We start from the raw sequence: 24,219 nt of genomic DNA, 5'->3' as shown, positions 1-24,219 counted from the left end.
GCAAGAGAGGCAGAATGATCAAGATAACATTGTAGCACAAGCTCCCCCTTTTTGCATGTCTGTTATGACATGACTGTACAGGCATGGTTGAAAGGAGTGGAGCTTGTGATGCCATAAAGCTGCTTTTGTCATTCTAACAAGAACAACAAGCCTCCTGTGGAATCCTCTACAAGCATACAGAAGTTGCCCGAAATTTACAATAGCAGATTTTATCCACAATTATTTAATAATAATAATAATAATAATAATAATAATAATAATAATAATAAGACAGTAAGTGCCGCCTATGCAAAGAAGCTGAAGAAATAGTGGACCACTTGGTAAGCTGTTGCAAGAAGATTGCACAGACTGATTACAAGCAGCGGCATGACAAAGTAGCAACAATGGGGCATTGGAAGATCTGCAAAAAATATCATTTGCCTGTAAGCAAAAACTGGTGGGATCATAAAATAGAGAAAGTCATAGAAAATGATAAAATTAAACTGCTCTGGGACTTCAGAATTCAACAGACAAGCACCTGCAACATAACACCCCAGACTTAACAATTGTCGATAAGAAAGACAAAAAAGTCTGGATAGTTGACGTGGCAGTGCCTGTAGATAGCAGAATAGAAGAGAAAGAACTGGAGAAGATAACAAAATACAAAGACCTACAAATAGAAATAGAAAGACTGTGGCAAAAGCAAGCAAGGGTAGTACCAATAGTAATAGGCTCCTTGGGTGCAATCCCAAAACAACTGAAGCATCACTTGAACACCATTGGCATTGACAAATTTGCTATTAGTCAATTGCAAAAGGCGGCCTTATTAGGAACTGCTTCCATCCTGCGACGATATCTGTAATACCATCAAACATCCACATCTGCCTATCCCAGGTCCTGGGTAAGAACTCGATAGGTAGACAAAATGCCAAATCCAGTCTGAACATCTGGCTGACTGTGCAATGATCAATAATAATAATAAAGTTGGAAGGGACCTTGGAGGTCATCTAGTCCAACCCCCTGCTCAGGCAGGAACCCTACACCATTTCAGACAAATGGCTGTCCAGTCTCTTCTTAAAAACTTCCAGTGTTGAAGCATTCACCGCTTCTGGAGGCAGGTTGTTCCATTGGTTAATTGTTCTAACTGTCAGGAAGTTTCTCCTTAGTTCTAAGTTCTTCTCTCCTTGATCAGTTTCCATCTGCTGCTTCTCGTCCTGCCTTCAGGTACCTTGGAGAATAGCTTGACTCCCTCTTCTCTGTGGCAGCCCCTGAGATATTGGAATACTGCTATCATGTCCCCCCTCGTCCTTCTCTTCGTTAAACTAGACATACACAATTCCAGCAACCGTTCCTTATATGTTTTAGCCTCCAGTCCCCTAATCCTCTTTGTTGCTCTTCTCTGTACTCTTTCTAGAGTCTCAGCATCTTTTTTACATCGTGGTGACCAAAACTGGATGCAGTATTCTAAGTGTGGCCTTACCAAGGCATTGTAAAGTGGTATTAATACTTCACGTGATCTTGATTCTATCCCTCTGTTAATGCAGCCCAGCACTGTGTTGGCTTTTTTGGCAGCTGTAGCACACTGCTGGCTCATATTTAAGTGATTGTCTACTAGGACTCCGAGATCCCTCTCACAGTTACTACCATTGAGCAAGGTACCCCCTATACTATACCTTAATAGGATTGTTGTAAACTATACAATAATCAAGTATAAAAGTTGGAAAGTATCTTGAAAGTCATCTTTTGTTTGTGCCCAGTGCTGGAATTCACTATTACAGAATTCCTGACAGATGGTCTCCTAGTCTCTGTTGAAGCATCTCCAGTGAAAGAAAAAAAATCACCTCTCCCAAAGCAGTCTGTTCCTCTATTCAGCACTTCTTACCATTAGGACTTCTTCCTGATATGAACTAACAATCTTCGTACTTTAAATCAAATCAACATCAAATATCTTTATTATGGTCTTTGACCAGCCTTTACAATAAAAAGAGTACAGGAAAAAGAGAAATGGTTTGACATGAGTACTTATCAATAGCAATAGCATTTAGAACTCTCTGAGTGGTTTACTATGTTTTGCATATTGCCCCCAACAATCGGAGTCCTTGGGAAAATGAGCCCTGTCAAGATCAAATTTGCTATTGGGGAAGAGAAAAAGTAATGGGACAATAAAACAACATACTTGATTAAGTTATATAACTTGGGTTAAGATGTCTGGGCACCTGATATGTGAGTGTGGAGTTAGCATTTCTTAAAAATAATAATCATAAATTTGTCTGTGTAACCCTTGTGTTTTAAAATGATCGATATTTTAAATTAACTTTGGACTGGGAGCTTAACTTTTGATTGGGAGCCACCCAGGTTTAGTTATAAGGTGGGCAACTATATAAATGTTTTAAACAAGCAAACAAGTAAATAAATCCACTGTTTCTGGAACATCCCTGAATGAGTCTTTTCCATCTCCTCCATGACAACTCTTCAAATACTATTATGTGTTCCTGTAGATTTATTTTCTCCAAGTGAAGCATAGGCCAATTGTTCTCGTAAGTTATTTTATTCCAGTCTCTTTACCATTTTGATTCTCTCTGAACATACTCCAGCTTGTTAGAGTTCTTCCTAAAACGTGGTACCCAGAGTCAGATGCATTATTCTAGGTATAATCTGACTAATTCAAAGAAGACAGCAATGATGATGATGTGGAATCTTGGCACGTCAATTCTGATTATGTTAGCTAGAATTTCATATAATAGAGCATCACATTTTTGGCCCATATTCAACTAAGATACCCAGATCTTGTTTGTAGTACTACCACCCAGTATGATCTCCCTGATCTTGTAGCCAAGCCTTTGATTTATTTTCTGTTCAAATGAAGGAATTTCAATTTGCATATCTTGAAATTGATGGACAAATTAAAATTGATCTTGTTAATTTCTATTTGTTTAGGCCTGGCAATATTCTCCTGAGTCCTGATATAGTGTTTGTTGTTTCCCCGCTCATCTAATTAATTGTTAAATAAGTTGAACAGCACAGGGAATCTTGTGGTGTGCCACTCAATACTTTCCCTGTACCACTTCAACTCATTGGGTGGAATTGTTCATTCAGCTCTGTACCCATTCAGTGGTAGCATAATCAAGCCATGTTTTGTCATCTTCTCTACTAGAATCTTATGAGAGACTATGTTGAATGCTTTTCTGAAATTATGAGACACATGGTCTACCGTATTCCCTTGATCAACTAGACTAGTGACTCTGTCTGAAAATAAATTATGCTCTTGCATGCTTGTGTTCTACGCATGTCTATTCATTCATATAGAAACATACACAACTTGAGATATATGACATGATCTTTTCCTTTCAATGTGTATTTGCTCCTTTTTGGGTGCTTCTTGACTGATTGATTATGTGCTATCAAATAATTGACTTTTTGTGATCACATAGCTTTTCTCCATGATGATCTATCCCTAACCTGGTTTTTCAAATCTTACAATGCTGCGCTCATTGCCACCACCACATAGTCCATTCACCTTTCCGCTAGTTGCCCTCTTTTTTTTCCCCTTCCACCTTTTCCAACATTAGTGCTCTTGAGAGCTAGGTCTTTACATAATGTATGTAAAGTAGATTTTGAGTTTGGTTATTTGTGTCTTGATGAGAACTCTGGGTTGATTTGTTTAATGATCCATTTCTTTTCTTTTTTAGCTCTCCACAATATTCTTAGGAGTTTTCATCAATGCCAAAGTTTAAAGCTTCTATGTTTTGTGCATTGTCCTGGGGAAAGGATAGTCTTTCTCTTCCATTTTGATGGGGTAAATGCAGAGTGAAAGTGGATGTTTGTATACATTTGAAATTTGATTGCCACCTGGGCTTCTGGAGAGGTTTACTATGGAAGAATGCTATCTGTCTACTTTTGTTGTTGTTGTTGTTGTTAATTGTGAAGTCGTGTCTGACCCATCGCGACCCCATGGACAACGTTCCTCCAGGTCTTCCTGTCCTCTACCATCTTCTGGAGTCCATTTAAATTCACACCTACTGCTTCAGTGACTCCATCCAGCCATCTCATTCTCTGTCGTCCCCTTCTTCTATTGCCCTCAATCTTTCCCAGCATTAGGCTCTTCTCCAGTGAATCCTTCCTTCTCATTAGGTGGCCAAAGTACTTGAGTTTCAACTTCAGGATCTGGCCTTCTAAGGAGCAGTCGGGGTTGATCTCTTCTAGGACTGACCGGTTTGAACGCCTTGCAGTCCAAGGGACTCACAGGAGTCTTCTCCAGTACCATAGTTCAAAGGCCTCAATTCTTTTGCGCTCAGCCTGGTCCAACTTTCACAGTAGTAGGCAGTAATCCATAAAGGGGATCTGTCTACTACAGAATTATAAAGATTAGATTGAAGATGGATATGCTGTTAGATTTTTTTGATCCACTTTTCTTCACTGCTTTTGGTTCTTTACTTGGCTATTGATTTCTTGCTGGATTTGCTGGTTCTTTTAACCATCAGGATCTTCTGCATTACTTGGCAGAGATTAACTCTTGCTCCTGTTGTTCTACTGTTTCTTCAATAATTAGTTTGAAAAAACTGATTTTGTCATTGCTACTGGCCACTGCTGCAAGTTATTCAATCTTGTCATTCATTATACTTAGTATATACCCTAGAATCTACCTGGAACCACTGTGAGAAATTTTCTGTCTATCTATCTATCTATCTATCTATCTATCTATCTATCTATCTATCTATCTATCCACCTATCTATCTATCTCTATCAAATTTATTGGCTATCCAGTTTACCATAAGGTAACTCTGGTAATTTACCAGGTAAATTTTCCTGATATAACTGGTGAACTATCAATATTTGCAGATCAAGCACAATACAAATCCTTCTTTGCATTCCATATAAGAAGCTGGGGCTTGGAGGTCTTAAATAGCTTATTTGAGATAATGATTAACATTGGAATAGTGGATAATCTGTTTTCTTTTTGGGGGGGATAGTATACATCTCTTAAAGTGCTTTAGCTTTCAACTTCATACTGCATATTTATGTAACGACTCTAATAAGCAGTGTCTTTGCCCAGTTTAGGATGGGACACAAACTTTAACTATTCTGGAGGTGGGCACAATGGTTTAGTTACATTTAGAATGGGTTTTGCAATGTGCTGCTCTTGGATTACTATTGAAGGAGTTCCTACAGCACTAGCTGTTGCCGACTATAAGGGGTGCTGCTCATCTCCATTCCAAGGTCATTGAGCCAGCATATCTGAAGAACTTCCACAATCAGGTGGCCTGCTAGATTGTCAAGAGCTGGGGGGAGAATCAGAGCTCACCCACTGCATGGCGCTTGGGTCTTGAACCAGGGCTGCCACTTTCCAGCCAACACACCCAGTGACTTAACTGCTGAGCCAGAATACCACCCCCCGCTATTGAAGAATGTTTGTAAACTGCTATTGGTGAAGAATGTTGCAAGAAGGATTCTGGCATGCTGTCAAGAGAGTCTATTCTATTGGCTTTTGAAAGCCAATAGAATAAGAGGGAGTAGCAGAGCTAAGGAAAAGGGAAAAAAATGGCGGATCGTGTTGTTTGGCGACCCCCGTGAAATGGTCGTTCGACCCCAAATGGGGTCGCAACCCACAGGTTGAGAACTGCTGTCCTAGACTAATAAAAATAGAAACCAATACAAAGCTTAAAAGTACATAGTGAGCCAGGCGTGAAACAATAAATAATAAAAAGAGGATACCATCCAACTTCTGCAAGCCATAAATATTGCTAAAAACTTGGCAATATCTTAGTAGTTGCCTTTATTTGGTCTTATCGGAGAAAGTCTATAATCCTTTGCCCAGAGAGACAACTAAGTTTCTGGTAAATGGATTTATAAATGCTAAATGCCATGGGTGATACAATGTACAAATTAATCGTGCATGGTTTACTCTGTGTCTAAACACACAAAAATATGATTATCATATGAGAGACTCGTATAGCTGTCTGTTGATGCTATTATGAGGAGTAACATGCCAAATGGGCTAATGTAGAACACTTCCTAAAGAAATATGTAAGATGTTATAAAGGTATCTAGAGATCAAGTGGACAGAAGGCAGAAGTTGTGTCATAATGGAAAGGAGTTAATTTGAAGATCTACATCCCAGGTTCTCTGTTTATCCAGCAAAGGCTTTAATTAGGCCAAAGGGTGATACACAGCCAGGAGTGAAAAGCCAGAACTAGTCAAATAAGAGCCAATTTGCCTCCTTAGATAAACCTATCAGAATAAGATGAACGAGAGACACATCTCTCAAATGTATTTCAACTGAAATCTGAAATGCAAAAGACTCACACAGACTCCAAGCCAGAGTACACCAAGCTGTATCCAAGTAGAAGCCATTGAGATAGCTACATGAATATAGCTATGGGAAATTTAGACTAAATAGCTTCCAAAGCACTTTAGAAGTGAGCACTTTGCTTTTATGGAATTTAGTTGCTGCAGAGATGTAGAGTTTGCCTTAATGGGTCACATTTAAGAACAATGTTGGCTCTTATCGAAGTCACTCAGTTGATTATTCCAGAAGGCTGAAGTTTGGAAATAAATGCCTATATAGTCCTTAACTTGGTGAAAGTAGACTTTTATTAATTTTCCATCAGGCTGGGAATTTCAAACACTCTGTCAACACTGCTAATCTCGGATGTTTTTGCATTGACAACAGATGAAAATTTAGCCATCTTTTACCTTTTGCTTTTAGAGTTAGATGATGCTGGGAGGGGGGATGTATGTGAGAGTCCAGCTAGACATAACAACACTAAACCTACTGTGAGAAACAAGGTTATTATAACCAGAGCTGATAAGGAATTGGGGGCTAAAGTTAACCGTGCGATTCTTTGTCTCATGAAAGTGAGCTGTCATATTTTTCTTAGTCTTTCACTGTACAGTAAAAGCAATAGAAAAATAGTTTTATTGGAAAAGATTTTTTTTTAAAAAAATCTGCTGCCAATGTTTGATATCCTAGACTGATTTCTGTTTTTTATGTATTGGAAGTATTATCCTACTGTATACTTGATTTAAATTATTATTGGCTATTATGAATTAAATAATTCTCGAAATGAATAAATACATGCTTAAAACTGAAGATCGGTAGGCCTGTCCTTGCTCTCCACACTGCATTGATTGGATTGGCCTGGTAATGTTAATTAAGGTGCTTTAATTCTTAAATATAATTGTGTGTGTGTGTGTGTGTACAAAATCTTCTTTCCTTTGGAGACATCAATCCAAGCTGACATCATCATGCCAGTGACATTTGTCACTGAAAAGGAAATGGACAAGCAAAGTCACATCCTGTTAGTCACAGTATGCTAATTTTCAGTTTCCAACTCTTTGATAGATTCTGCAGCATATAGATTTTCTTTATATGGCTCTCCCTGGATCCATTGGTCTTAGAAAATTATCCTCACCATTTTGAGTACAGGAAAGCACTGTAAAACTTGCCCTAATCCCTTTAACCAATTTTCAGGCATCAGAGAACCTAGTCAAAACTGATGTATCCCAGCATACTATTTACCATCTCTGAACTAATACTAAGGTATACAAATACAGTTCTTCTGGATGTACACAAATCATTGTTCTCTTGGTTCTGGAATATTGGCGACAAGGTTATAAAATGGTCATAGCGTGCTGGAAGTACTACAGCCAGCAATGTGAGGAAAGTTTCTCTCCATCTTCTCCTAACAGTGATTTCTGAAGGTCTTTTGGTCTGGCTTTCTCCAGAAGAGAAGAGGACAATGGGGTAAAAGGAGATATCCTTTCCTATCTGAGATGTCTCTCTCTGCTGGTGAGATAAGATTTCTGTGGCATGAAATGAGCTTTTCTTCACACTGGTCTGTCTCAATTATTGGTATTTGGGAGGAAAGGGCAAGCTAATGTATGGATCCTTTCCTACTTCTGGTTTCTCTTAACTTATTATCTGCCAGGGAACAGTTGGGAGATCCCAGTGGCAGAAAAAAAGGAACTTTTCTATATTTTCTGGTCTCTTTCAACCAAATGAGTGGTCTAAGAGGATGCTCTGCAGTCTGTGCTTGTGATACATAGGCTTTGAAAGCCTTAGTTCAGGCCAAAGTCTCTCTGAACTTGTTCTCTGTATGGTCCGTTCAGTGATTTTGAAGCTGCCCATCCTCAGAAGGCTTTCAGACATCTGTGTCCTGCACATTATGTAGGATTCCCAAGAGTCTACATTGTAGTGCACATGCACGGTCTAAGACTAAATGATCCCTTAGTCAATGCTGCAGGAAAAGGCTCTTCTTTGCCTCCTTTTATGGAACTCATTCAGAAAGGTTCCTCTGATGTTTTTCCCTATTGGATGAGGCTGAGTGATACTGTGTTTCCCTGAAAATACGACTGAATCTTATTTATTTATTTATTTTGCCTCCAAAAGAGGCACTAGGTCTTACTTTTGGGGGATCTGTTACTTCACTCTGGCACCGACAGCCCCACCCAGCCAGCCCACTTCTTCTTGGGCTGAAGGGGCAGCTTCGTGCTGCAGCTGCATTCCGGCCTGCATTTTGCAGTCAAGCCTTTCCGGAAGGCCTCTGCAGACGAATAACGAACTATGGATTCAATCCATAGCTCCCTCCTCAGCTGCAGATCTTTTGCAGAACCAGGCTATGGATTGAATCCATACCTCAATTCTCAGCTGCAGTGGCCTTCTTGGAAAGGCCTCTGATTGTGAAGTGCAGGCTGAAGAAGACACCGCAGAAGAAGTGGGCCAGCAAGGCCTGGTTGCAAGGTAAGTGGGTGCGGAGCACGTGGGGCAGTTCCACACACCCCACCCCTGCCCTAGCTTGATTTTTAGGTGTGTGCCTCTCCCAAAACTAGGGCTTATTTTGGTGGTAGGGCTTATATTAGGCCCACCCCAAAAAATCAAACTAGGCTTATTTTCGGGGTGGGCCTTATTTTTAGGGAAACAGGGTAGGTCTAAAAGGAGCAACCCAAACATATAACTTTAGTCTTAGAAGAAAGGGGACCACTGTTGCCTTGTTAAATGTTTTGAGAAGATGCTTCATTAAAGCTTGATTGAAACTTCACATAGCCCTAATATAGAACACGAGTAGACTCTAGGCTAGATAGACTCTAAGATGGCTTGAGTGAGCCAGGTTTCTTATTAGCTGCAACACAATGTCTTATTAAAGTTTAGATATTTAGAACGTTCACATTTTTGACTGATAGTGGCTCAGTGTTCCCAACAACACTATACATTATCAATAGCAGTACAACCATGTAATTTTAGAACCAAGTTTTAAGCTGGTTTTTACAGAAAAGAATAATATATCTGTAAAGCATAATAATAAATGAGAATCCTAACATCCCAGCCACAACTCTGGCGGAGCATGCCTACCTCAGCATGCCTACAGTGAGCAGATTTATTTCATTTGAAGTATTAATCAACTGCTTTTTTCAAGATGGTAATTTGCCCACCTCCACCCTGAAGTCCAATTGTAATGAAACCATGATTGTAATTGGGCTATTTTTGAACATAAGCACCCTAAGTGTTCAATGAAATTCAGGCCTTCAATTCTGTAAGTGCTGTTACATTAGCTGGAAAAAGAGAACAGTACAATATACTTTGAAAGCCAGAGGGAGAAGAGGAAAAACAACAATATTGGGGCAGGAGAAGTTATATGCAATTTCTTAATAGGCTTGGTAAATTGCCATTTATTTTGCTCTTTCTTTTCTCCCAATCCACGGAAGTTGCAGTTGAGGGGCAGTTCTTTTCTTCCATGCTCCAAGCAGTGTTTCTCAACCTTAATATGGCTGGCTGGGGAATTTTGGGAGTTGCAGTTCATACTTCTCAAAGTTGCCAAGAAATACTGCTGTAAAATGTCAATGAATGAATGTAGAATCTTGATACCAATGACACTTCTAGAATTCACCGAACTGTTCCATGCCATCCTATTTTTATTCATTTTATTTATTTAAAACCTCTGTCAGTCTTGCGTGTGGGGTAAAATTCCTACAGTCAAGTGTATTATGCTTGCAAGTTGTACTGCATTTCACGTTTCAGCCAATATAGAAAGTATCAAAAATATGTCTCTAGTTTGGTAAAAAGTCTGAGATTTAAGACTTTCTAGATCTCAGTTGCCCTGGTTGAACCAGCATTGGTTGCGGTTGCAGTCATAATTCAAATACAACACTGAATGATGCAGCTTTTCTCAAAGGAGCAGAAGCAATAGAAAGGACAAGGAACTCTACTGTATCTATACCTGCTCCCAAATGTAACTGAATGGATTCCTTTTAGGAGAAGTAGACAAAGACTAAAGAAGTGCCTTCTAAAAGGGAGATTTTAAGTTTTTATCACACATTTAAAAAAATCTCTATAATATAAAGGTGGTTTATTTTGCTTACTCCCAGTCATTGCTTACCTTTTGTTATTCTATTCTACTCTTTATCCAATACTACTTTATTTATCTTCCTACATTCTATCCACTTATCTCTACAATCTAATCTTCTTTCTCACTATATTAGCTTATTTAAACCGTTCCAATTTATTTTTCCTTTGAATTCTGCCTGGACCACTTCTCTTAAGCTTTTCTACATCCCTCTAATCCTTTCGATCCACCTGCCTCACAATTACCCATATGGCCTAGGAGACCAGATCCTGAGTGGAGGCTGGTATCCATGTCTGTTTCTTTCTTGTGTCTCAAAAGTTGTAATAATAATTTCAGGCTTTCTGATCCATCCTTCCTTCCATCCCTCCACCTTTGTGCTATACCAGGGTTACTGGAATCAGATGCAGCCTCATAGTGTTATTGTACTTGCTGATGCCACCTTGGCAGCTGTTCTGGTTAGGAACAGACTTCATTCTGATGGGAAGGGCCCCAATTTTCCCCTAGACTCAAGCTATGTTATCTTTTCTTCTCAGGGTAGCTTCAGTTCTCAGATGGTCTTCTACCTGTTTCGTTAACTTTAAAGCTGTTTCTCAGTCCTCCAGAACTGAAGTTACAATGATCACCAAAGGAAGTATGTGACTGGTTCCAACTTTATTGTGAAGCCTCAGATGTACTTACAGTAGCTACATCGTATACTATGAGGTTCAAACCTTTTATCAGAAATTGAAATCATGAATCATTTCACTTTAAAAGACTATATAAAATGCATTATCTTTTACGAGTGATCCAGACTATTAAGCTGTATCTGCTTTATTTTTTTTTCTGGGTGTGTCTTTTCTAAGAACTGCTTTCAGTGGGTTTGTTTGCTTGCCTCCTCTCTATTGAACAATGGCTTCAGTTGCTGCTCCCTCTTCGGTCCTTCCCCTAATTCTGCTGGAAGGCTGTTGCCCTCCTGCCACTTGGAGAAAACCAGCAAAAAGAAAAAAGGGATGCAGTATGGGAGTTGGCCATCAGCCCATTCGTTTCTCCTTCCATATGGTAATACTGAAGGGAGCATCTGGGTTAAAATAAGTGGAGGGATAACTATAAGCAGTACTATAATTAGCAGGTAGCATTATCTAATCAACCAAGGGCAAGATGTGGATGATGTCTTCCAAAAAGGAGCTGCAGATCTTTCAAAGAGGCAGGAAGCAATAGTGATGAGCCACTTTAATTACTTCAAGATCTATCAATCATGTCATCCTCAGAAATTCCTGACTTATCTAGCTGGCAACTTTTACTTTCAGGGAATGGGAGACTGCACAGGAAGATCAATTATCCTTGACTTGATACTAACCAAGCAGAAAGACTTAGTTGAAGAAATGGAAATGTAAAATTCTTGTGTTATGGAAAATAATAGGGAGTGTGGGCAAATACTTTATCTTGAATTCCCTAAAGTTCAAGATAATAATCTTAGAGAACTGAGAAACAGTATTTTGCACATGGGGACACTAATGGCAAAAAGAGTTTGAGACATGGCAGAATGGCTTTAAAGAATAGATAATGAAAGCATGACTGCAAAGAATTTCAACAGAAATAGAAGATGACAGAAGATACTAATGCGGGTACAGAAAAAGCCTAGTGAGGATTGCAGCACCCCAAGGACATGTATAGAAGGTGGGAAGAAGGCCATGTCATCAAGAAAGAATGCATAGAGAAGCCTGGATATCTAGAGATGGTGTCAGAAAAGCTAAAAATCAATGCAAGTTCAAATTCAGAACAATGGAAAGGGCTTTTTCTGATACCTTCAAAATACAAGGAAGATTTTTTTTTAAAAAAAATCACTAGCTTCTGAATGAAGATAGCAAAATGCTAAAGGAAAAGGAAAAGGTAGAGCTACTTAACTCGTATTTTGACACAGCCTTCCCCAACAAGAGAGCACACATTCCACCAGGCAGCTGAGAAGAAGAAATTAATAGGCAGGATGGGTTGAAGTTGATAGAAATATAGTCAAGGGATAGTTACACTATTTACTAGGTGAATTGCATTTTAGGCACTGAAGGAAATTGATGATGGCCTTGTTGAACCTTCTCTTATTTTTGGACAATGGGTAGTGCCAGATACCGTAATTGAAAAAGGGTAAATGTTGCTCTTATCTTAAAAAATAAAAGTGGGGTGGGAGATATTCAAGCAACTTTAGACCATGCAACTTGACCCGATACCTGAGAAGAATCTAGAGCTCATCATAAAGAGACATTTACTTCTTGCTCTGATTCTGTAAGATGGTTTCCTAGCCTTTTCTGTTTCCCTTTTTAATGGAATTGGGCATTTCCAAAGTCTTAATCCAAATGTCACAGAAGATCTCACAAACTTTGTCAACATTTACTGCCTGACAGCTGAGGAATGACTCTGAGGATTTGCTGCATTGTGTACTATCTTCAAGGGCTAAGCTATTGCTCAATTGCAGATGAAAAGATGAAAAGAGCCACTGTCAATCCTATAAGGACAGGCAAACATGGGAGCAATGGTCATCTTGCATGTGTATGTATGTGTGTGTGTGTGTGTGGTTTTCTATCTGAATTTCCAGCTCTGTCACTGAAGCCTCCAGTTCTTTCAGTTATGGCAATAGATCAAGATATATGACTGTGTTATCCCACCCAACTACCTACATAAAGATACCTCTGAGGTTGGCTTCTCTCCCAGATCCCAAATGAGTTAATCCCTTATTGAGTAAATTCTTTGCCTGCTGTCCACTGCCTCTTTCTTTTTCTCTCCTCCTTCGTGTCAGCAAATGATGAGAGCAGTGGGCAGAAAATTGGTGTGAGATCTATTTTTGGGTTGTCTGCTCAATTTGCACTGAGGAATCACTCTCAGGAATCTGTTGAGTAATGAGAGAACATAAGGACTAAGAGAAGAAAAGCAATTGCCAAGTCTCAACCCTAGTTTTAAGTGTTCCATGCAAACCACTTAACTGTAATGTGGAAACAGAAAAATGAGTACCTCTCTCTGTACATTATGCTTTTTACCAGTAATGAAGAATCATGGATAAGTCCTCATGCAAATATTTGATAGCCAGTGTGGGTATGGAGTAGTGAATAAGATGCTCTCATCCCCAGTGGAGGAAAACCAAGTTTGACTCCACTCTCAGCCCTGATACTATAGTACTAATAGTAATAGGTGCCTTGGATGCAATCCCAAAACATCTGAAGCACCACTTGAACACCATCAGCATTGACAAAATCACCATTTGTCAATTGCAAAAAGCAGCTTTACTTGGAACAGCTTACATCCTGCAACAATACTTTTAAGACCATCAAACAATATCTGCCTATACCGGGTCCTTGGCGAAGATTGGATACGCAGACAAAGAATCAAATTCAGTCTAAACAGCTGGCTGACTTTGTGAACTATAATACTTTTTTTAAAAAAAATAGGTCATGCTTTAAGGCAAAAGCCCTCCATATCAAAGATTTTGGTTTACAGAATAGAGAGGATAATTCAAGAAAATGCAAAGTGTAGAAACTCTCAATCAACTGAATGGCATCATATAAATTACAGCCAGCTACAACATAGAATCATAATATCCAAATAGTTGTTATCTGCCTGGTCAGCTCATAATGGGGGGGGGGAAACCCATGCAAATCAGTTACAACTAAGAAAAAAGAAATTGGAATATTGAAAACAATAATGGAATCCATGAATATGTTCAGTCTGTCTGCTTATCATCAAGAACAGACCAGGACAACAATTTAAGTGTACTTTCTGGTAGGCAAATAAGTTAACAGTTGATGAGGATATGTGCCCAACCATGCCAGAGTGCCTATGATGAAATATCTAGAAAGTCTTCTGAGACCTTGGAAATTGGCTGAAAGTTAGACTGAGCTATTGCAATGCTAAAGGTACACACGGTGTTCCACCCAGCCCCAGATTTTGGACACACCTCATACAAAGTACCTTCCCATATTCCAAGCCATGTATTGCACATTTCATTTTATTACCGAAAGCAATGGTAATCTTCCACGTTCCACATTCCAGCCTTTCCTAATATAATTTGGTTATTCTATAATCCATACATAGTTTGCTTTGTAAGCTACTTTAACAAACAAGTCATAACATCATGGCAAACAAATCATATCTTTCCTATTCTTAAAATAGATAACTGGATTTATAAAACCGGGCAGTCTCATTTTCCAATTTCATGTCTCAACCATGCATTGGAAATCCTCTCCATCCAACACATCATAAAGAAGATAAAACAAGATTAAAATGTTAAACCAAATAAAAAGAGCAAGCTAGAGGGATATTAGATCCATTCACTGAAGGAAAAGCATAGCTGAACAACTTGCTGAAATGTGACTGTGGAGCAGGTGTTTAATTTCTTCATCCCAACTGAAGGACAGTTTCTTTTCAGAGGCAACTAAGAAATGACATAATTCCATTTCTGCGTTTCTGTAATTCCTCCTAATTCTTAGAGTCCTTCCAGTTACATACCACATATCTGGATGAAACAATATTACCCAGAGTTATACAAGATGACCTTATGATTGGGAATTACAAAATGATGATTACAGGATACTGAAACATTTTTTAATAAGAAAAAAAAATATCAGGTCACCCAACTGTACAGGATTTAAGATCCCAGTGGCTGGATGATCACTTAGGCTGTCTCTTATTCACAGTTCCTTCCAAGGAAATTAGAATTTGGGACACAATGGAGAGATTATCCTCTTTGAGGACGATTATACAATATAAAAAATAAATACTGTCAGAAGGGTAACAGGTGGGTAAAAAAAAAAAAAAAAAAACGATCCAAATCCGCTCGGTGACAAGGCTTGCTGTCTGCCTGCCTGCCTGCCTTCGGCGTGCCGTCCGTCCCCTGCCGCCAGGCACCCCTGAAGCTTCCCCTCCACCACCGCTGTGCCTCGCCTTGGCTTCCCCCGCCGAGCGGCGGTTACCTCGGCCCGCATCTCTGCGTAATGACGCGCGGGAGGCAGGCGGGCCAGGATGGGGAGAGGAGCGAAGAGGAGGGCGAGCGCGAAGGAGGTGGGCAAAGCACGAGAAGAGGAGGCGGAGAGGAGCCGAGCAAGCTTTTAAAGCGACAGCCGAGCCTCCCCTTCGCCCAGTGCTGAGCTGCGGCAGGAAAGGCAGCGCGGGCGGGCAGAGCGCCGACGGCAGCAGGCGCCGGACTGGACTCGACTCTCTTCCCCGCCTCGACGTTCTCCGCCCCCGGGGGAATCCTCGCCGATCGCAGGGGGGCGCGCGGAGGGACCCCGCCGGATCGGGCGCTTCTCTTCACCCAGCCCTGCCCTGCCCTGCCCTGCCCTGCCCGCTCCTTGGCGTCCTCCTCCGCCGGCTCAGCCGCCTTCTCCGCTCTCGCCGGGCACCATGCTCGGGCCGGGGCTCCGCGGGGTGCAGCCGCTGACTTTGCCGAAGTTGCCCTGCTGGTGCCTGCTGCTGGAGTGGCTGTGCTGGGCGGGGGCGCGGGGCCAGGAGATGTACGCGCCGCACTCCATCCGCCTGGAGGGGGACATCACCCTGGGCGGCCTCTTCCCGGTGCACGCCCGGGGCTCGAGCGGCGTGCCTTGCGGGGACATCCAGCAGCAGGACGGCGTCCACCGCCTGGAGGCCATGCTCTACGCCCTGGACCAGATCAACAGCGACCCCGAGCTGCTGCCCAACGTCACCCTGGGCGCCCGCATCTTGGACACCTGCTCCCGGGACACCTACGCGCTGGAGCAGTCGCTCACCTTCGTCCAGGCGCTCATCCAGAAGGACACCTCCGACGTGCGCTGCACCAACGGCGAGCCGCCCGTCTTCGTCAAGCCCGAGAAGGTGCTGGGGGTCATCGGCGCCTCGGCCAGCTCCGTCTCCATCATGGTGGCCAACATCCTCAGACTCTTCCAGGTAGGACGCGTGCTCGGGCGGCAGCTCCAGCAGCAGGTGGCTGGCGAGAGCCGAGCGCCGGGCGGGAGACCCAGGGCTTTGATGGAGGCGGATTGCACAGCCGAAGAGGGAAAGATAAAACGAGCGTGCGCGGGAGCGCTTTCAGCTCGCATTTCACTTGCCTAAGCCCCCTCCCCCTGTGGCTCCGCCGTGCTTTGAGGCGAAAGCACTAACAATGCAGTGGACCCCAGGCTACCTGCCTGCAGTGCCAGTCCTCGGTTTGCTTTCGGGCCCACACTCCTTTCTCCAGGTAGTTTTTCTCGTCGACCTACCTTCCGGATTTCTCTTTTGCTGGCTTTCCCTTTCGAGCGCACTATCTCTGCGAAAAGCCGAGTATTTGGGACGGGGGGGGGGGGCTGCCTCCTGGACAGGCATTTCCTAGGCGTATGGTTCCAGGTTCAAAAAGCGATCGGAATCGTGGCGTTTGCGCGGAATGGAGTTACTGGGGATGAAGACCAGTGAAAAGATACCTAGGGATGATGGCAGTGTGGTTCACGTTCGGCTAGCATTACCACTTGGTAAAGAATGCGACAGTGGTTCTGTCATGGCTTTTCTTCTCACCACCGAGCAGAGAAGCAACTGCCGTGGTTTCCTTCCGCAGTTTCTAGGGAACAGGCCGCCTTCTAGGGGTTACGGTGCTTAATTGCTCCAAGTGGCTACAGGAGAACTGAATTCGGCCGTTCTTTAAGTTAATGGCGTCGCTTGTTCTCCTTAACTTCCCTGTAAGCATCTGGGGGAGTGGGGAGGGAATATAAAGTGAACTTCAGTAAATGTCGTCAGCGACGTGTGCTGGGCCACTTCCTCAAGGGGCGTGCAAATTGGTTAACCAGAAGAGCGTTCAGTATATATTCCAACGCACAGATGAAATGATGGCTGGAGCGATCAGGAGAGCAATTAGCCTGTTCTAATAAGACACTTCGTTAGTGGTAGATCTTTGGAAATCCAAACCTCTTCACTTCAACGCTTTTCAGAGCTTGATCTGTTTCTCTGGCAACGTAGCCAGTTTAGCAAGTTGCTTCAATGAACGCTGGGAAGAAGCGTTCTCCCGCCGCCTGTAATGCCTCCCTCGAAAGGAGCGAACTGGGAGGAGCAGGGCGTGGGATGCCGAGCGTGTGGTAGGTGGGGCTACGAAACCTTTTATTCCACGTGGCTTGTCTTATTACTGCGGCCGAGAGAGCCTGTGCCTCGCTTCCCAAACCGAATTCTCCCTCGGGTGCTAAAGATTCCGCAATTGCGTCGAAGCAGTTGCCAAAGTAAGCGGTTCTCTTCCTCGGAGACTCACGACTCCGTCGCGGTCTGAAACTACGCCCTTCCCCATACTTCGAAATCTTAAGCAGTTCGAACAACTGTCGACTTGGATTCAGTACCGATTCTTCAAAAGCAGTTGCTCTTAAACCTATGTTTTGAGTGACGCCACTTTTCATTCTGAATGCACCTCCCCCCCCCCTCCTTTTTGAGGAAAGATTACCAGGGTGCGCCGAAATTACTCCACGCTAGGCGGAGAGCGAGAGTCTGGCTTGGAGGTCCTTTGAGGAGCAGAAAAAAAAGAACCGCTTTGAGCGGACGAGGAAAGGCTGCGGGGTGCCCACTTGTAGCCTGCGCCGAGAAGCTGAGCTCAGCCGGTAGGGAGCTGTTCAGCTCCAGGGTCCTGAATTTGTCTCGCTCCTCCGCCAGGTCTCTCTTGCTTTCTCGTTTTCTTTCCTTGCTCGCCTCGCTCCTGAACACCTTCCATTGCGAAGAGGTGTCTTGGCCCTACAGAGAAGGAGACTGGTCAACATTGCCAACCCTCGGCTCTTTGTGATCTCCTTGGTACCCTAAAGCAGGGATTTTCAAACGTGGCAGGTAGCTGGGGAATTATTGGGAGTTGAAGTCCACAAGTCAAGTTGCCAAGTTTGGAGATCCCTGCCCTAAAGCAACAGAGAGAGGGGCTTGAAAGTGCTTCCCTTTGCTGCTTGGTCTCTGGGCCTCAGGGTCTGGTGGTCTGTTTGTGGGCATGTTTTCTCCGGAAAATACCTCAGCCAGTCTCATGCCATTGCAGCAAGCAATATTTGGAGAAAATAATTTGGGGATCTTCTATTGATCCAAGCAGAAGTTATCTTCCTTAAGCCAACATTCTTGGAAAGAAACAAATTGTTTAGTGCAAAATAGGGCTAGAATCTGCGTGGTTGATCTCACACAATGATTGATGGATTGGTTATATGCGACCAACTGTCAGAAGGTCTCACAGATATTAATTGCTTAACTAATATCTGACTAGAACAACCATAGAGATTTAAAACAGGGCCACAGCTTTATTAATACTGGTTACTGGTGTTTGAGAAGTTCTGTAATCCTTCGAAAAGTCAGAGTTACTCAGTCAGATGCCTTGAGACACAATCAAATCTATTCCTAGACTTTGGGCCACCCTTTATGATGTTGAGAAGTTTACATCCTCTCAAGATTAAAGTGACCATTCAGCCTCAAGCCCAATCACAAACATTCTAAAATATCTTCCCTTCATTATTTGCTGAACTACAAATGAATCAGCCACATTCACATGCATATCAATTAGCCCTGCAAATTTCCAGTGTGGAATAAGCAAAGGATCTTAGAACTGCTATGTGTGTGTGTGTGTGTGTGTCCGTATCTGAAAATAGTCAAGGTGACAATTGCAGCTGTTTGATCTAAACCCCATTCTTTTTCTGTGTGCTTTGATGTTGCATGCACCTTTAAAAGGGGCACATTTATACAATGCTATAGATACCGTCACCCTTTGTCTCCCTGCCCCCATGAATGCTGCTATTTGAGGAAAATGTGTCGGGTTCAGATGCAACCAACTAATCTCATACTGAAACAAAAGCAAAAACAGCTTTTCCTCCAGTCTCTGGTTCTTTCCATGTAAAAATGAAACAGTTTCACAATGGCCTCAGCATTCTAGATATTACATAATGTAGCTTCAGGTCAAGCTGTTCAATTTCCTGTTCATGAGAAACTTTTGTGCAAAAGATGCTGCAGATCAGCTCTGTTCTCTTTGAGTCCCAGGTTACTTTGGTAGAGCAATGTCATGAAGGAACAAAAAATGCTGTCTGGATTGCTCTGACAGATTATGAATATTTTAGAAATCAGGTGCCCATTACTGTAATTAGAGGTTGATGTCTTGTCTTTATTCTTCACACCCTGTTCTTGAAACTCTATGCTCTCTTCCCTACCATGTTGCCACATTTGAAAGAAAAAATGAGAAATAATTGAGAGGAGGCAAAAAGATGAAATGGAGCACTGATACCAAAGTGTTTAATTGGAGGGGACAAATAGATGTGGAAGAGAAAGGAAAGATCTTTAAATGGACTTAATTTTTCTATAGGCTTGCTAGCTTTTGGAATAAACAATTTAGGTAAATATGAAAACAATTAAAGAACACCACTCAAATGTAACCTTTCATTGAAACCATAACTTTCTAACTAGACTTGGGCAAACTACTCAAACTAAACTTTTTTCTTTGAAGACATTTCACTTCTCATTCAAGGAGCTTCTTTTAGCTCTAACTGGACAATGGGGAATGGAAGGATTTATACTCCTTGCAGACAGCTGGTCATTTGCATTCTTTTAGCGAGTCGTTTATGCCCCTGGAGGCTTATCTGTGTCATCAGGGTCACCTGAGTAGTGCAAATGGGTGTGGAGCCTTCTTGGAACTGTTGAAAGGACTGTTGTCAACTCTACAACGAAGCTGGCTGCAGCCATTTTTTTCATTCTAGGTTGCTACAAGAAGGGAGAGTGGGAGATGGTATTCCTGGTAGTCTAAACATGAGAAACTCTTGTGGGAACCAAAGTTCATTCCCATGCTAAGTCAGAAAGCCTGCCAAGGTGTTCTATTGGGTAGTATGAATAGAGGGGTCAGAATTGTTACACTGTATTACTTTGATTCTTGGAAGGAAAGTTTAGATCTGGTTTCACTTTTGAATGTGCCAATTTGTATCCAATAAACATGTTCTTTGAGTTACTTTCTTGCCTCTGATTTATTTGGCCTCATTGATCAGAACCTCAACAACTGTGTTGTATAGACTGGAGATAGATGATGTCATATCCCTCCTCCTCTATTGAGACAGGGCTGTTCAGTTTTGATATAAATGGCCACTTTGACCCCTCTTTCAAACCAGTGGTCCTCTCTGTGCAAACTGTGGACTTTGCTGTCTTTAAAAGAGTGGCCTTTGTCTTTTAAGTACAGATGGACTACTGAATCTTATCTGATGGGTTTGCTCTCCTATGGTCCTTTTGGACAACTATGACTTGGATGATTGAGAATCTCCATAGATATTTACTCAAGCTAAATATCAATTACAAAATCTCTGCAGTTCGGGTATAATATAAAGATCTGCATCATCAATAATTTGTGATTCATTTTTGTCTCTGGATAATTCAACCAGCCAAATTCAATTGGACATCCAAAATCTGATGCACAACTTTTAACAGAATCAAAACTATAACAGATAGTACATATAATGCTTCAACCCCACCAGGGGTTACTGTACTGTCAGTATTCATCACACTGTGCTCTGGAGCCTTTATGCTTTCCTTTCCTGCTGTGTATTCACATTTCAAAGAAAAATGAAAAAAAAATTGCTAGCGCCACCCTTGGAGCAGCTGAATGTTGTGTTGGATACAGGACAAGGAGATAATGCGGGAAGAAAGACAATGGTTTTAAATAACAGTATTGCTATATGTTATGTCATAGTTTGGAGTTTAGATGAAGGAAGGAGCAAAGGAAGCCCCAAACAAGACTGTCTGCCTTTCCCATCATATTATTTAAGCAAGGAACTCTCATGTAATCTCAAGGCTCTTCTTCATAGCTTGGATATAATGATACTATCTGTAGGCTTTTATAATAATTGGGAGAATTGATGTTGAACAAGGGTTAATACTGCTGAGTGTGACATAAAGCATGCCTATCAGCCATTCTTGGAGATACACATTTGTCACGATCCCTTTAAAAATATGTGGTATAAGTAAACAAGTTGGACTAGAACAAATGTAGTTAAAGCTTCCATGTACTTTCCAAAGAAGTGGAGTTGGTCATTCATTCTGCCACAAGTCATGCACTGTGTAATCATCAAGTGATCTTTTTGAGAGCATGAAACTTTCTCAGACTTTAACCTGGAATTGAAAAGTCCATTAACAAAAGATCTTTCCAGAAATTTGTGTCTTTTTTTTTTTTACTGGATATGGGAATGATGATATCTCAGTGTAGATCCATATAAAAAGCTCTTCCATTTTAGCAGTGGAATTGATTTATAAGCAATTTTAGCCTGTCCAATCACATCTCTTACCTGTAGCTATTGTCTGAGACCATATTGCTATTCCAGATTTCCTCAACTTTCCTATTTACAGAATTGATTTTCCTAGCACAAACCTTTGCCCACATCTGTTTTGTTTCTTCACCTTTCTACATTTATGAAAAAAGGGGAAAACACTGATTACAGTAGGGATGACACTAGTAATATGATAAGTCTTCAGGTATCACATTCTTGCATTTCTGTGAAAATCACTTTTGCTTGGATACATAAGCCATAAAAATGTATTTGTATTTGTTTTTATTTAGAAAACTGATTACACTAAGTGACTGCAGAGGATTTTCTTTTTTGGGTGGGGAATAAGAATATGGTCCTCTATTTCCTATTAAATTAAGAGATGTGCAAAGTCTAAAATTATAGCTACTTGAGAAGTAGAATATGTGATAATCAGTGCACTGTAGATAGAATAATATATAGTACAAATGTGACATAAGGAAAGTGGGTGTGTTACAATACTTAATTTAGAAATATAAGTGTGAGATGAGAAGGATGCTTCTTATTAAGCCAAGTATCAGGCTCTACTTTCAGGTACTATACAAAAAACTAAATAACTATGCAGTCAATATCTGGATAATAAATATGCATATTTCTAGTGATTAAGACTTAGAAGCCTAACTTAGTTATGGACTTTTAAATGTTATGTGATCCTCCATCATCCATTCAGTATGCCCAAGGGGATATGGGATCTAGATATCCAAGTTTGAGGTAGTCGGATCTAGAAAAATGAATTATAAGAAGCACCTGTGGCACCCACTCTGTGGAACATCATCCCCTCTCCCAATGAGATTGGCACCATCTCTGCCAATGTTCCAGAATTCACTCAATACTTGGCTGGGTCAACAGATTTGTATGTCTCAGGGAAAAGCTTACAGTTTAATATCTAATGTTCTCCTCTAGTCTTTAAATAATAATATTAATGTTTTAATTGTAGAATGATTTTTTAATATTGCTATTTTATATTTTTTATTCTATGCTACCCAGAATCATATTTTTGAGATGGGCAGCAGTATAATTATAATTATAATAGATAGATGGTGGATAGATAGATAGATAGATAGATAGATAGATAGATAGATAGATAGATAGATTGATTGATATATAATAACAAGACAGAAAGATAGCATGGGATATGGAAAACAAATCAACAAAATTTGAACATGCCACTTAGATGACATCATAGGCTAAATGATAGAGGAAGTGTCTGTATGGCAGAACTGATGGTGCCAAAGTTCTTTTGGATATATATATATATATATATATATATATATATATATATATATATATATATATATATATTTTTAGATTGCTAACAAAGAATAAAGGGAGAACTGGGATAGCTATTTTGAGTTTCTTAACTCTCTTCAGCCAGACTTACCCTTCTGAGATTCGAACCTGGGCTGTGTGCATGTTAGGCAGCTGTATTAAACTCTAGGCCACAGGCTCTTTCTCACTTTGTCAGCTGTATCAGGGAGGGAAGAGACAGGGGGAGGAGATTTACCTTGAGTGTATGTGTGTGTGTGTGTGTGTGTGTGTGTGTGTGTGTATGTATATATATGTATATGTATATGTGTATGTATGTATGTATATATATATATATATATATATATATATATATATATATATATATATATATATATATATATATATATCCTAATAAATAAATAATGTTTTGCAATTTTTTCTGCATGTTTTGCCAAATTTTGTGAGTGCATTATGGTTTTCTATACATACCTTTATCATGAATAGATAAGATGTGGATGTGGAAGTGACTTGTACTATATCCTCAGTAGTTTGAAGTTCTATTTTTTTCCCATCTGAACACTTATATTTTTAATTGTTAAGCAATACAAATAATCCTCTACAATCATTCTTTGATTCCTTGTGATCCATAGTACAATGTTGTTTCTTCAGCAAATTAAAGTATAACTGTTCTTGCAGCAAATGCTTATGTCTGTCTGTCTGTCTGCCTGCCTGCCTGTCTGCCTGTCTATCATCTATCTATCTATCTATCTATCTATCTATCATCTATCATATAAACTAATAATAATGCAAAGTAATATAAAGTAAAAGAAAACAAGAAAGCTAAAAGTGGAATAGAGGGGGGGGAAAGTAAAAGAAAAATAGGAAACAATGAAAAAAGATACAGAAAAATAGTTTCTGATGTTTTCAGCAGTTATAAGCATAATTTTCCTCTTACTATTTGGTTACAATACAACTCTTTCTATAATTTATCTTGTCTAATCATCAAAACTATAAATCATATTTTTTTCTGTCTATAATAAAGTCTGTAATATATAAAATCTATAATAGGTTTCCAGTCAGCAATAAATGTAGTTATTGAATCTTTCCCTCTTTGGGCATACAATAATCTCATTTTAGCTTGCCAGTAAACTAACTTTAGTGTAGTTTCCCATGCTATAATTTAATCCCAAAGTAAGAAATAAGGAAACTCCTTCCATGAGGTTACAGAGTGATACAGTATGTAGCAAATATCCACAATTGTAGCTTTGGCCATTAGGTTAATATACAATATATATATATATTGAAAAAAAAATCTAAAGCATTCTAGAAATTAGGTCAAAAATCAAAGGCTCTTGCACAAGAAATAGTTTAGGGAAAGGGATGACAGAATTCAATGCAAGATTCGGTAGAAT

The 24,219-nt window shown here is 40.6% G+C and overlaps 1 protein-coding gene across 1 annotated transcript in view; it reads left to right on the top strand.

The window, feature by feature from the left end:
* Nucleotides 1-14,601: 14,601 nt before the first annotated feature.
* Nucleotides 14,602-24,219, top strand: part of LOC120308280 (metabotropic glutamate receptor 7-like) — a gene marked incomplete at its 3' end in the record, with an annotated part of 163,679 nt that continues 154,061 nt past the window's right edge. The window contains exon 1 of the mRNA XM_039344142.1: nt 14,602-16,202. Coding sequence (XP_039200076.1) covers nt 15,684-16,202 — 519 coding nt within the window. The remainder of the gene's footprint in view (nt 16,203-24,219) is intronic.

This window comes from Crotalus tigris, unplaced genomic scaffold (assembly GCF_016545835.1).
Source record: "Crotalus tigris isolate CLP2741 ecotype Arizona unplaced genomic scaffold, ASM1654583v1 scf7180000017892.488125, whole genome shotgun sequence".
NCBI lineage: Eukaryota > Metazoa > Chordata > Lepidosauria > Squamata > Viperidae > Crotalus > Crotalus tigris.
Note: the sequence above shows the minus strand (reverse complement) of the source record. Positions and strands in the feature narration are given on the sequence as shown.